This window comes from Stegastes partitus, unplaced genomic scaffold, assembly GCF_000690725.1.
Source record: "Stegastes partitus isolate 25-593 unplaced genomic scaffold, Stegastes_partitus-1.0.2 Scaffold21, whole genome shotgun sequence".
NCBI lineage: Eukaryota > Metazoa > Chordata > Actinopteri > Pomacentridae > Stegastes > Stegastes partitus.
This window is the reverse complement of record NW_007577752.1, coordinates 768,527-784,122: the sequence shown is the minus strand read 5'-3', so window position 1 is coordinate 784,122 and position 15,596 is coordinate 768,527. Positions and strand designations below refer to the sequence as shown.

Here is a 15,596-nt window from a genome sequence, read left to right as displayed (position 1 = left end):
TTCATAGAATTACATGGGCTTATTTTGGAAATTTCTTCTGACGGTTAAACATTGTTATGGTGCATCCATTGAGGACTAAGCTTATCCACATGAGATTTCATGTAAATTCAGAAACTAGACAATTTAAAAATAAAAATTCACCTCTTAGAAATGAGGAATGTCTTCACAAATTACTTTATATTAGTTGTTGACCATAGAGTACCATCCATACAGCCATCAATAATGGGAAAAAATAATTAATTTTTTGAATAGGAATATGTTATTGAGCACAAATTATATGACTAAAAATTAAGCAAGATGGTAGACATGACAGTGAGTGTAAAGCAGCCCTGCACAATGTTTAGTGGCAACCTCTACCAGCCCCTGGTAAGATGAGGGGCAGATGGGCAGGCGTGCCGCAGGGGACCCCCACCTGGGAGCTGCAAGGGCCTAGTGTAGCTGAGAGGCCCACATGTCCAAGGTGGGACACAGGAGAGGGCCCAGCGCTGAGGAGGGGACTGGTGCTAGTGGTGGTGGCCGTGAAGAGGCGGTGTTGGTGGAAGGGCTCTTTGGGACCGTTGAGCCGCTGGAGGTGGGCTAACGTTTGCTGACGTGCGGAGGCCATCTTGGCCTGATGCCGGCGCAGCTGAATGAGGAGCAGAGTGAGCTCCTCCGGCTGTCACAGGCACCACAGGACATTCAATCTGGCAAATCTCAATACTGACCACACAAGTTTGAGTAAAACTTCTCCTCTCACAAACAAGCAACTCTGTCTTCACAGCGCTAGGAGCCAATTTGTTATGCGACTGGCTGACGACTAATTTGAACAAGCAGAACTGCAGCTAAAGTAAGGAGGATTAATGGGTTGAAAAATAAGGCAGGCACACAGCAACATAGTGTACATGACAGGATATAAAGCCCCCCCCCATTCTATTTTAAGTAATATAAATGTCTACACAAAGTCAACTGCAGTACACTTGTGTGTTAGTGTATTTATTGGTAAAACATACCGTTTTGCCATGAAGGCTGGGTGCACTGACTGTGTGTGTGATGTAGCCAGATGCAGGCATTGACCGTCTCTCAATAGTAGCAGCCTACAACACACAGACAACATGTTAATACTGACTGTTTGACGAGGTAATATAACAGTTGTGTGGTATATACTTGCTACAGAGTCAATATGGTCTCACTACAGACCTGCTATAACAGCATAACAACAGCAAGTTCCAAAAAAGGCTTCAAATCTTGTTTTAGAAGATACAACATTTAATTTAACTTTGATAGGAAAATACTGAAATGCTTGTTATCTGGGGGCAAAATGAATTTGCCTGTGTATGTGGGAGAGTGGGCGTGAATTTGCATAATTTTTCACTCAGTGTTGAAAGTGCTGTGTTTAGATACAGATGGACAACTGCTTATTTTTATCTGTTTGCATTATTTATTCATTTGCACACCATAATGTATTTAATATAGTATGTACACATTCTGAGTGTTTTTCTGACTGACTGTGGATACAGCTGAGGTAATCTAACAGACAGCTATGTCTTCCATTGTACCCCAAAGGCACTAAAACAATTATTCTGTTCACTGAAGCACATTTCCAACATAAACCCCACACCGTCAGAATGACTGACACTGTTCTGGATGAGAAACTATTCTATTTGATATGTTGCACTTAACGGTGGAAAAAAGCGGTAATATTGCAATCTCTGGAGTAGCACACACAGTAGCAAGATTAAATTCACACAATCAATGCAACAGAGTGTCACGACAACAGGCAGGGAATCATGTACTATTGGCATTCATACTTTAATTATATCAAATAATTTCTCATAAATTAGACCTCTGTGTCCCTATTCTTACATTACTACTTTTTTGTTTAAATAGTGTGGATGCAGGAATAAGGATTTACTACCATTAATCATCCTGAGCTGATGCATATAAGAGTGTGAGCTACATGCTTAAAATGTAAATATGATATCAAAGACACAGGCTTTACCCACTTATATAAAAATGTTATCTTATTCCCTTGATTGAGAATGGCCTAATGAAGTTGCAAATCAACACTTCTCTGTACACAGTAAGCACAACAGAAATCAAAATCATCCCTTCGCCCAGAAAAAGCTGAACTCCATTGTTAGCACTATATTTTTCTCTTCCATGTTTGGATGAAACATGAAACCTCAAACCCTAACAAGACAAAGTTACCAGGACCTATTTTCACATCACTTGGACAGTAAAAGACAGTGATGTAGCAGTGTTGTTCTGTCAGACATTATTTTACCTTGAGCAGCTGCGATTTGGTTCTGCGGGGGGACACAGTGAAGGGGATGTCCAACACTGACATATCACCCACAGGCCTGACTGTCACCCGTTCAGCCGGCGTGTGTGGCCTACGTGTGGGTGACAGGGTTCGGCTGGTGCCGGGTGGGGGCCCTGGCGGAGGGATGTCTGCAGATGAAGGTGGTACCGACACGCAGCGGGGAGGCCCCTCTGACCTGGGAGCTGAGGAGGAGGGAGGCACAGTGGATGGGGGTCGGGGGCCAAATGGGTACTCTGGGGCCGGAGTGTAAAGTGGCGCTGTGGGGCTCCCGTGACGGAACTGGTGTCGCTGCTGCCACTCGTACAGCTGCCAGACTGTGTTGGACCCTGGACCCCCCTGATCTGGGGTGAGACGGAAGTGGCTCAGGCGGTCCTGGGCGTACTTGTACTCGCCGAGTCGGCCGGGCGAGGGACTCTGGCGAGGAGTTTTTGGCAGGGTCTGATAGGCGTCAATGGAGGTGAATTTGTGCTGGGTTGGTGGCGTGCGGCGAGGGAGGGTGTTCTCTCTGGATGGGGGGCTGTTGAGTAGCAACAGTAGCACAATTGGGGTTATTTTCACACGCAATAAACAAAAAAACCTACAGTCATTTTCTATGACCTTAGTTAACATAAATCTGTAATAACTGATGTTTTTTGGTCACTTTATTCGGGGCACACGTTCAAGACAACATCCTCATATCATCACCTCTTAAAGTGACACGGAAAACTTGTCATAAACACGTTTACACATGCAGCACAAGCACTTGTAGCGAAGTGCCACAATACTCTCTTTTAACTCTGTTATTGGTCTCTTCCAACTTCAGAGAAAAATATCAGGCTCTTGAGTTGCTAAATGCTCCACTATGTTCACCAGCTGGTTTCTTAATGTCTGTCTGTCACTTGATGCTGAGTAGGTAGTGTACACAGAGGTTTTTTTGTTGACAACAGCAGCCTTCTGCAGACAAAAATGCTGCTAGAGAACTGTAAAGCTGCAGCTGAACAGCACAACAAAGTGAAAACTTATTACAAAGCTCCGTAAAGCCAAGCAGAGCTGCAGATTCAGGTAATAATTCTCTGCAGTTCAAAATCAGGCTATAAAACCGTTTACTTCAACAAAAATACTGAATAAACAGCTGTTAAAATTTTGAAATTGGTTAAGTTTATATATTATAAACAGTACTAACTAGCTTCTCACAAAATAAGACAATCACCTGATTTAAATAAGTGAGGCTTTTTTAAAGAGCCTCTAATATCCAACAGTGACTTACCCTTTATGCTCAGCCTTCTGAACTTTGACCCACTGTTCCACCTGATCCAGAACACTTCTCCTGTGCACCTGCTTTTCTGGGTCTGCAGCCGGCAGCTCCGGGGCCCTCTGGTACGTCCCGGCTGCGATCCCATTGGGCTCCAGGATGGGGCTTGGCGTGGAGACCAGGCCGTTCCTCGTGCAAATGCTGGAGGGCAAAGTGGAGGCTGCTCGTGACGGCGCGCGGGATGGTACCCTGGATACGGGTGCTGAGGCCGACACATGGTCTGAGTGTGGGAGAGCGGAGGGTGGAGGATTGGATGGGAGGGAAGTGTGTGTGTCCATTTCCAGACCAGTGCTCCCAATGGGGTGCTCCAACATGATGGTGCCAGGAGAGTCCTTGTGAAAGCTGCAGCGGCCCTCAGCGTCGCGGTGTATGGGCTCCAGGAGAACCTCGTGGATGATGGGTCTTGTGGTCTCAGAGTCTGAAGTCTTGGTCTTGTGGTGGTTTATGTGGTTTGTCTGGGGGACAGCCTGCTGCAACAACTTCTCTAACTTGTCAGCTGGTCTGTAGAGAGCAGAGATTGCAAACGTCTGAATAAACAATGTCCTTTTTTTTTTTTTTTTACACTCTTTCTCGTTAACATTGTGAGAATTGCAGATGATGATTAACTACAGCAGTTCTCCTGATACCTATTTTTTTCCTCCAGACTTCTCAAAAGGATTTCAGTGCCTTTGACTCGTTAAGAACCATTTCAGCTTCATTTGATCGCTTCACTGATATCCCATGGACATCATGTTCCAACAGTTCAGTCATTTTAGGCTTTGTTCTGTTGGGTTGAACTGAATTTGAACTAGATGATGGCTGTCACATGAAAAAGAAACTTTAGCCTCATTCCCAACTTTAAGGACAGGGCAAAACAAACCACTAGGGCCGCTTTAAAGCAGGAAAGATGACAAGCAAAGCCTTGTAACCACAACTCGATTTTAAACTCATTAAAGAAATCTCATGTGACAAGAAGTATTCAACCAAGAGAAATAGTCAGGTCTCTGACATTCATTGAACCACACACCAAAGTTTACTTTTAAAAGATGAATTGGACAGCCTTAGGGGGCCGCCATTGTCCCCCGCCAGCAGCGGATATCTCAAAATATTCAACATAAATTAGAATTACAGTGACTAGTCTGTCCCCATTAGGTTGTTCTAAATGTGTCATACGAGTAATATCTTATTTTAAGAGTAGTGTGTTAACAGCAACTGTGTATTAAAAAACTGCATACAGTAAAAGTAGCTCTTGTTCGACATGCCAGCAAATAGTAGAACTACTGTTATAGTTTCTACAAAGATGGCCTGAGAGCCACCTTACCAACTGTAAGCTGTCTTCAGCTTGGTTCCCTTTCTGTCACTCGTTAACAACTATTGTAATCTTGTGGGATTTCCCTTCCCAAAAACAAAATAATGAAAATGAAGGGGTTGCGAGCGGCGGGTGTCTCAGGCTGCCAGTGAATGATGGGACGTATTTGATCTGTGCCCCCTACCCTCGTCAACACATGAATAATACATGGAGGAAGCTGCTGCTCGTTCAAAAACACCCATTTCACAACACTGGAATGTACTCTTTGAAACCAGCCAAGCACATAAACAAATACACTGCACTCATATGCTAAAGCAAGAGGACAGCGGAGTGGGATGTTCATCCTGCCATTTAACGTGATGTAAGAAACATTCAAATAGCAACACTTCACTGAAGGCATATATTTATAGAATACAACAACTGTAGTTATCACATTCAGTACATGCTGTTTTTGGGATCAAGAATTCAGCAATTTAAAAACACATTGTCAAATATTTAGAGGTTCTGCTGCAGACAAACACTTGACGGACTACATCAACATTTTACAGTCCTTAGAAGGTTCGTGAACTGGATTGCTACAATCCAATAACATTTTTTTCTGTGTGTTTTTTTTTTTTTATTATCATAAGATCAAAAAAGAAGATCTCTGGGAAGTATTGTGAAAAATCTCCATAGCTCGAAGTGATGGAAAATAAACCTTTTAAGGTACAATATTAACATTAAGCCTCTGAACCCCAAATCCCGCTGACAGGTTTCAAAGGCATGCTGGGCTTAAAAGAATCACCAAAATTACACCATTTACACAATTACTTTCTGACAGTCCTTCAACTACACATCTGTGACACGTGACTCTGTCAGGAAACTAAATTAAAGTTTAAAATTGCGATATCTCATCAAAATCACGATATTCTACATGTCTTCTTTTAAAGAACTCCTCCAAGATAAACCATTTGCTCAAATCAGATTCTTTAAAAAAAAACAAAAAATTCTGCGCAACTCGGAATCGATGAGTAATTCAGCAGTGACCGGACAAAAATTAAGGGACTTTTCAGTTGGACTGGGTTGAACTGCAGGCTGTGTTTACACAGATGGGACACAAGTATGTAAAGAAATAATGTAAGTGGCAAAATATCAATTTTAGTATGTAGAGCCCCTATCTTTTCCAGCATCTGAGGGAGGGTTATAACTATATCATACTGCTCAAAGAATCCTTTTTGACACTGAGAAATGGCTGTGCTGTTTCTACAGCGATGTAGGATTTTATATAGCAGTGACAAATGAGCCGACAGTGAGTAGAATTTGTCAGGAGCAAGAGGCCCAAAAACTGTCCAGGGTTCAGAGTTGAGGGTGGAATGAAGTGAATGTGAAGTTATGTGTGTTGGTTTCTAGTTATTCTAGATGTTTGTACTGTTGTTCTAGTGTTAAACATCTAGCCTTGACTGTGTTTAGTGTGTAGTCCATGTTTAAATGAACTACAGATTAGAGTAAATAATAATTATGGAACAAAAATGAACAAATGAACAAAAAATGCTAGCAGCAAACACAAGGGGGAGCTCATGGTGTAAACTGGAAAAATCAATGTTTTATCAATGCAACAAAAAAGCAATGATCTGGAAATGTTTGTTCTGACTTAACTTTACAGTTTTCAGGTTTTTTGTTAAACAGAGTTTAGTGACTGAATGTGCTCTTATATTCATATAGACCTCGAGTTTGAAGCTGGAATTCTACAGCTGTCTAGTTTATGGAAATGAATGCTGGCCAGTTGTATTTACATGTGCTGTGTGTGTGTGTGTGTGTGTGTGTGTTTGTGTAGCCCTACCTGATGAGTGTGTCTCCATGGTTCTGCATCAGCGCCGCCTGGTTCATGGCTCTCAGCCAGGTGTTCATGTCCTCTTGGGTGTCTGCACTGAAGTAATACGTCCGCATGCCAGTGTGCTCCGCCTGCGAGCCAATCACAGAGCTCTGCTTGTAAATGTACGAGCGCATACCAGTGTGGCTAGCCTATAAAAAGAGAAAGGAGATTCGATCAGGTGGTGGTCAGAGATGCACAGAAATCATCTGAGAGACAGTGTGTTAGATGAGCTTCAGCTTTGACCAAAGAGACAGGGCGATATCATGCTGTCCAACAAGAGCAACAACATCAAGCACCAACCAATACAGAAAGAGCCAATGGAGGGAGCCACACAGTAGAAATACAAAGACAATATAACCAGCCAGATACGACCAACATAGCCACAACTTTTGACCAATGAGAGGAAAGATAGTTTGGTATGATGGAAAATAGAAAATGTGTCAGAAAAAAGAACTCCTAACCAAAACTTTCCTCATGATCCTGTCTGCTGTTGTTTGTTTTTTCCCTGCCTGCTATTCCTGCTTTGAAACCTACTAAGAACATGTAAAAAAAAAAAAAAGAAAAAAAAAACACAGCAGCAAAATCATATTTTTTGTATACAGTGTTTGTTATATTATCAAGTTCCTATCTCCAAAAAATAGGTAAGTAACATGAATCACAGTGGCGTGGACAACAGTCGGTGTGTCAAAGAGGCTGACAGGTACTTGTACTTGTGATTTAGGGGGTGAGCTAATGACAGATCTATTCAAACTTAAGGTAGATATTGCTTCGTATGCACATGGAAAATGGCTTATTCACAAGCTTAAATTAGAGAATGTACATCACCAATCTGTCTTCTGTACATTGCAACTCTTCTTTAATACTTTAATGATGTATTCATGAGTTTAACATGAATGAATAAATGTAATATGTTTAATGTGATTGTGTCATCGTTTCACTCAACACTCATTAACCTCATTTCCAGTTGCAGCAGGCTATTGTTTTTAGCAAAAAAGCTCTGATACACCCAGTGTGTACAACATAACAAGCACTAAACAGCCAAGTTAGCAGCTACCCGATAAACATAGTGAAGCATTTAGCAGCTTAACAGTATATTTCTCTAAAATGTTACCAAGAACTAGGCAGTCACAACATCAAGTTTTTTGATTAAGTTAAATAAGTTTCTTTTACCACACAATTATCATGGCCAAGAGAATTCATGATAACATTATTACAGCATTTATTAAGAAAATTGTGAAAAAAGCAACAAATACTATTAATCAAATTCACCTTTAACTTTGTTTATTGTATTATTTTGTCTCTTTTGGCAAATGAACTACACTCAAAATATGAGTTTAAGGAGGTAGATAGAGTCTGTAACTATAACTGTACTGTTTGTTGCTCTTATGCTCAAGCATCAACCACATAGTTACATATGTCCATTCTCATTTTAAACATTACAGTTATCTGCAGTAATGATACATCACAGTATCCTTAGGATCACAACAGAGCTAAAAGAAGAGCAATAATTGGGTGTTTTTCAATACGTTGGCCAGAAACATTTCTCTAATTGAATGCTCGTCCAGTAAATAACAAAGTTTGCAGACAACTTTGCTGTAACAACTATGTCGGGTGATATTATGTCCGTTCTGTGTTTTCAGCTCACTCCACTGCCGCAAGTGGCCCCTAAAGTTCATTTGATGCAGCTCTCCAATCTTTTTCAGTGCCCACAGATTTTTTCCACCCTTTCTCAGAACACCTCTTCCTGCACCTCAGAGAACAAATGAGGAGTAGTTAAACTCAAAAAATAATTCTGTTTGTGTAGGTGGAGACAGCAGTAACACCAGCAGCAGCACAGTAATTCTAAGGAGGGAGTTTTTTCCAGCCAAAGTAAAAACGAGAGCTGTTTCTTTTTTGAAACAAGTCTCTGGCTGCACTGCGTTATGAACTACCTGGAATACCGTCAGTATGGAAGTTGGTATCTCTGCCTCTCCTACTATAGATTTATGCTTCAAAGTGTGTTGAACCATGAAAGTCCAGAGAAAAGATAAGTCTCAGCTATCGATAAGTCTTTTGTTGGATAATCCACATAATCAGACTATTAAACAACCAAACTAACCCCTAACAGTTTACCAGTAACAGTTGCTTGTTAATTAATAGCACCTAACTGTTTTGTAGCCTTAATAAAGATGGCCTTGTTGTCCACGTGGGGTTATTAGAGCTCCTTTTAAAGTGAGCTGCACTCCATTGAGCACAGCTCTATAAATGTCCTACTTTTCCCTTTCCTTCCTTCCTCCCTTCCTTTCTTCAGTGTTCCAGGAGTTGGGACTGGAGGATAAATGAGAGCACCCACTCAACAACAGATGCATGTAAATGAAAAGTAATTAAACACTGAATCTCTCCTACCCTAATTCATTCTCTGAATAATGAATGCGGGACAGTAAGGCTGTATGGAGTGTTGTGGTGAGATCCACTGTGGCTGCAGCTCAATAATTTCTCTGCAATTTCTTTGTTTGGTTTATAATGTGATAAAGAGACATGATTTCTCAGCAGCTTGGCTTCTTGTCTTTGGCGTGACAGTCAGGACCACACAAAACATCACTCCCATTTAAGCAGTTTAATGTACACACTGAACACGTTCATGGATAAAACAGACTGTCACTCCTGCTGTTCTATCCCTGTTACTATAAACTCTGAATAAACCCTGGAAAACAGATACAGACATGCACACAAACAACATGATAATTCACCTCCCCTCTGAAAACACTGCTGTCTGGCTGGTGAAACAACCTCATTTTAGTGTCTGCAGCTGAGCATTAATAAAATGGCTTCAAATAAAATCCCTTTACTCACTGTGTTAGTGCTTATTTTAAGATCTGGGAGCTGATTGCGTCGTTCACTTGATTTGCCCAGGACTCAATAACCTGGCAAGTGCACAAGCTCTTTCATGATGTCCAAGTAGTCGCGTAGAAGAGAGGAGTATTATCATGAATGCAATGGAAAACTTTTACTTACAATATGTGGAGGTGGGAAAGGCTGATAATATCCTCAGTAATGGTGTTCGCTGTTAAAGGAGCCTATTTCAGTGTAATGATTGGTGGCAAAACTTTACATTTAAGGGCAACAGTGATGCTGGTTTTCCATTTTCTATGCCAATTCACTTTATTTAAATGCACTACGTGAGCACATAATCATAAACCGGGTTTCTATTCCAACCAAGCAATGCAAGGATTCCACTGATTAGATCATTTTACAGCTTTAATGATGAATAGGATAGCTGATGAAAAGAAAACTTAGAGAGATTTTTTGTTCATGTGCTTTTATTCTGGTCTATACGGATAAAAAATAATGAAAACACATTTAGCGTGACCAATGATTAAAATAACGGTAATGGCCACCCTAGTTTATCTGTTGTAACCCTACCAACACTGTAACTACTGCAAAGCCTTTGAATGTACTTAAAAACATCTTATGCTATGATTAAAAATGCGACATCTATGTATTCTACTACAGTATATAAAATTCACCTAAAATATGCTTAAAGAAACTTAAGTACCCAAGTATTAATACTTAACATGAATACCTAAAATGTGTACACTGCAGATAAAAGCTTGTTTTCACTCACACTACACTGATAAGTCATCAGTGTCATGTTTTTTTTTTTTTTTACCTTACTTAAACCGACAACCTGGTTTAGAAGCTCTGGCTGAAGCTACATATCCAATAAGATAACGTCACAGAGTGACTTGTTCTCAAAGCCTTTATTTAACAGCGGTCTAAAATCAATTCTATTTGGAGATTTCCAACCCTACACCATACATTATGGCTATATGTCCAGCAATCACACGTTGTCAGAGCACAGTGTTCAGTGGACACTTTCAATTATGATCCTGTCTTCTTGATGACTTTCTCATGAGTAAAGTCATCTGGGGTGTCTGGTTGAAATAAAAACTCTGCAGCCACAATGCTACCCAAAGGAAAACCACAGCTGTGACCCGTACGCAGGACTCAGTCAGCCTGTCACTGTCATAAACGCAGACGTGCTAAGGTACACCAGAGGGCAAAAAACAGGGAGGGAAACTAGTTAGCAGCTACTCAGCTTAAAAAGTGAATACTAGATGTGTCCAAAAAACCTCCTAAATATCTTGACAAAAGCAACACAGCATCCTCAGGAAACAGCTGTCAAAACACGCCTGTTCACTCACCATCAGCACTCTGACAGATGGCCTCTTACAGCTACAATGGGACAGGCGCTTGATGAGAGACGTGATGAGGACTGCGCCGCGAGTCAGATGTTTGGGCACGTGCAGGGATACTGGCATGCAGCGAGCACACACACAGTCCAGCGGCATAGACACATGTTTGTACTTTAATATGTTGCACAAACAGAATTCAAAATCCAATCTGAATCACAAAAAACTTTTACCAAAGCCTAAACCTACCTCTAATCCCAACCCTAATTCCAAATCCTACCCCCACTGTGTTTTGTACTGAGGAATGAACAAAAACGACTTTATTTTGTAGACAATGTTGTCACCCGTGCAGCCTCTAGCAGACTGTACTCATATTCAAAAGCCCTGTCGATTACCATCTCAAAACAACAGCCTCAAATGATCCTCATTTTAGCAACATGAGAACACACAGACACACACACAATGAGGACACAACGCAACACACACCAGCATTGGTTTAAAATAACACTGGGAGTCTCTGCCTCTCTTCAGCAGGAATGCTGAGTGGGTCATTCAGCTCTGAGAGCACGACCAACACACCTACACACTGAATCCACTACACAGCTAAGCCTCTTTTTCTCCCTCTTGTTTGTGTCTGTGTGGGAGTTGGTGGCAGTTTTAAGGGTATTTCTGATTATTTGTTTCCTCCTCTATGTTGCTTTATGAAAAAAAAAATCCCTTTTTTTCTCACCATTTCCTCCTGCCCTCTATTTCACAGCGACCAGCAGCCATCCCTTCCCGCCACTCCACCTCCTCTCCTATCGCTTCCTCCGTTTATATGCCCTGTATTTTCCAGTCTGAATCACTTCCTTCCCTTTCTCTGTTCTGTCTCCTTCAGCCTGAAAATATCACTCATACCTTGCACTCACAAAAGCTCACAATAGTGCTGCCCCATTCCTGTGGACAGCCCCGAACAAACAGGCACTCTGTCTTTGTCCAGACGCTATTTAAGGAGTCATTGTGCTCATAAAGATAAGCCTCAGCAGCCGGAGCACCACAAAGCTCCTGATAAGGTATGTTCTCCAAAACTTGCTACTGTAAAAATGGAATTTATACCGAAAAACATCCAAATGAAGACAACAATAGCCTGTGGGTGTCTTGGTTTTAAATCATGTGTGCTTTTAGAAAAACATTTACTGTTTCACTGCAATATATATATATACACATATATAATCCTGTTGAGTATAACAGGTTTCTTGACTTTAAAGTTTCTTTAGGCAGCAGCTGTTGTGGAAAAATTAACATTTGTGTGACTGTGGGGTTGCATATTCTGCATCTACAGTGAAAGACTTCCTGTAGTTCTGAAACATTACTTTTCTACTCTTCATTTCTGGAACAGTAGAGTGAGGTGATGCGAGTTCCAAATAAAGTTTTTCTCCACACCATCAACAAACTGCATGCTGGTACAGTCGATGTGACAGATGGAGGAGACAGCAAGAGGGCCACATAGATGAGCGATAAGCCCAAAACCAGATAAGGAAAATACGAAGATTCATATTGCGATAACGAGGAGGGGAAGAAAGAGAGAAAGATGACAGAGGGTAAATTAAATAAGACAAGAGAGCACTGACAAAAAAAAACAAAAAACAAAAAACAAACACAACCACTTCAGCAAAAAAAGACCATGTTATTCTCAAGGCATGCATCAAAAACCAGAGGAATATACAAGGCTGCTGTATATTCTGTCATGTTTGAACCAAAAAGCCACACCAACGGCATACAACAAGGATGTGTAAGGTTTACATGTGGCAAGGAGAGATCACAGGAGAGCATAGAGTACCTATTTATGGGAGGACTGTCACTGGACGGCGCGACACACTCGCAGGGAGGGAGGGAAGTCCCAGTCAGGCAGCCAGCCAATGGGAGCAAGAGAGGGAAGAGGATTCGGTGAATAGGAGGAGGAGGGGGTGATGGGTGGGAGGTTGTTGTGGGAGCTCGAAGGTTTAATTTGTGGGGGTCATGATGTGTATGGGTCGATTTAGTGGTCAGCAGGTGCAGTATTCACAAACTCAGAGCCCAAATCAAATACCCACCATCAGCCTGCTGAGGTAACTAACTGTGGTCTCAGCAGACCTGAGCATGACTTTAAATCAAGCAGGATTCTGTCTGAACCTGTTTGACGAACAGGTTGGTGGCATTTACTGCAGTGGCGCAATTATCAATTTTAAGAAGAAGAAAATATTTAAAGAATAACCTAACCTTTTAAACCCCTAAACAGGAGCTTTCAAAGGCATGTCATATTCAAGAGAAGAGCCAGAAACTGTAAAAACGAGGAGAATTTCTGGATTTTTTAATTTTCCGACAGTCCTTGAACTGCTCCTCTGTGATAAGCTAAGTTTAAAATGTTATATTTAATCTTTCTTTCATTCATTCATTTAAAAAAAAAAAAAACTGTCAAAAACAAACTATCTGTAAAAAAAGAAACAACTCTGCGCTTATTGGCATAACCATGAACCCATTAGTGACTCAGCTGCATTAGCTGAAAATAATCCAGGGGGTTTGGCTGAACTGAGCTGAACTGCAGGCTGTGTTTTCCACAGAGCAGATAACAGAAAAATAAGTAAAGAAATCCAAAATGTTTAAAAAGACCAAATAAAAAATCCAGAATGTGTAACTTACTTGGAAAAATGTTTTACATGTTGATTCAAGAGTTTTTCAATTTTTGTAAAAAAAAATAAAAATAAACAAAAAAACTGAGAAATTTAACTTTCTTTCTTTCTTTTCTTTTCTTTTCTTTCTTTCTTTCTTTTTTAACAATCTATGACACTATAGTTTTGTTGTATTGCAGAAAATACATTTTGGATTTCTCTTTACTTCTAGTCATGGTTGTCCTGTTTCCATAGAGGTGCAGGACTTCATAGTGCAACGAAAAATGAGCCCAGTGTGGGATAAAATGTGACAAGAGCAGGAAACACCCAGAAACTGCTGAGGTATCAGAGGGTTCACATTAGACTGAGAAGCAGCATTTCACTGCCTTCAGTGGTTAAAGTTTTTTGTTTGACAGCATTCACCATCACATATTGTCCAAGTTGTCGGAGGCTTATTTTTATTGTAATCACACCCATCTGTGACGCCAGACTGTACTGACTACAGCCTGGGGTTCACCTCTGCATCACTGCAACAAGGACAGAAATTAACCCAGTGGAGGTCAACACTGGAGGATTTAAGCTGATTTTTAGCTTGTTATATAAAGTCAAAAATATGTATTTAAAAAAAAACAAAACACCATAGCCATCATCATCAGGTTCATATAAGGCTTGCAGGAAGTGAATATTTTATCAGTTCATGAAAGTCTATCCTTTCCTCCCTGACTGTGGAATATTGGCATTATTTTTTAATCAAAATTCTATCTCATTGGAAGAACTTTTAACATATCAGCAAATATAAACCTAAAGTTTGTCAAATGCATTAGTGGTAAATATGCCATTTTTTTGGGATATGCAAAGTTCCACAGTTCCAAAAATTAATAATATGTACAGAAATGGAGCCAGAAAATATGTACAAAATATTTTTGTACTATTTTGTGTATAAAAGGTGTGATTTCAACAAGCAAATAAATTCCATGTGTAGAGGAAAACTCTCTCTTCCCATGGAGGCGATGAGTACGATCTATAATATTTTGAATCATAGCACAGTCAGGAATCTGTTGCACAGTGTACAACCCAGGTTCTGATCATAAACTGTATATAAAAGATGGACATAGCCTCCAAGTCTGAAAAGTGCTATGAGATGACTTGTTGTAAATATGCACTATACAAATTAAATTAAATTGAATTGAATTGAATTGAAAAGTGAAGACAAGATGGAAGTGACTGTAACCTGCATTTTTTTTTAAAATTGCCAACAGGGGTCGACTTCTCTGGTTGCAAAAAAATAAAAAAGTTAAGTTGTATAGAAGTCTGACAGAAAATGTATACTATTCCTTTGATTTGTTACCTCAGTAAACATTTTTCTAATGAGTGTAAGGCCTCAATTGCTAGTTTGAAAACTTTTTGAATACACCATGATGTTAATTTTGTTAATTATGATTCTGTTTAGAGTAAAATAGACAAGCAGGGTCATTTTTTAGAGGACTGCGACCTTAGGACTGAGAGCTTATAATATGGGTGTGTCCTCAAGCTCTCAGTCAGCTCCAGTCTTCACTCCTCATGTCCAGTTTCAAAAGATCAAGATAGTAACGGCCAAATTCCAAACTCAAGGCTTCAAAAGGGCAACAAACAAAAACCAATGGGTGGTGCCAAGGTGACTACGTCTATTTTTTAAATACAGTCCATGGTTGTAACAATGTTCAGTAACTTGTGTCCACTGTGAATCCCTGCTGTCTAACTGACACAAAAAGATGAAAATAAACACGAACAATCATCTGGGCAAAGCTGTGAGTTGTAGTGAACACTAGAAGGAGAAAAATAAGAACAGGAAGTGACCAGTTCAGTGTTGTTACCCGTGGCAACAGACACACACATACACTTACAGCCCTGTTTCAAAAACAACACAAGAGCTTTGCTCAAATAACTGTCTGGAGTGGAAGCAAAACATATCTCCCACAGTATCACAGAGCAGCAGTCATGCTGGGAGAACAACACTCGAACGAACAAGGTGCATAAAAATGGCAGGAGAAACTGATACTGACGCAACACACTGCAGACAGTGTT

General features: G+C 40.5%; 1 protein-coding gene across 1 annotated transcript in view; it reads right to left on the bottom strand.

Annotated features, from left to right (window-relative positions):
- The window catches only part of plekha7a (pleckstrin homology domain containing, family A member 7a), a 170,979-nt gene that overhangs the window by 34,723 nt on the left and 120,660 nt on the right, over positions 1-15,596 (bottom strand). Inside the window, exons 9-12 of the mRNA XM_008294741.1 lie at positions 6,701-6,882; positions 3,549-4,094; positions 2,264-2,819; positions 990-1,073 (exon numbers count right to left, since the gene is read on the bottom strand). Of these exons, the coding sequence (XP_008292963.1) occupies positions 990-1,073; positions 2,264-2,819; positions 3,549-4,094; positions 6,701-6,882 (1,368 nt within the window). The remainder of the gene's footprint in view (positions 1-989; positions 1,074-2,263; positions 2,820-3,548; positions 4,095-6,700; positions 6,883-15,596) is intronic.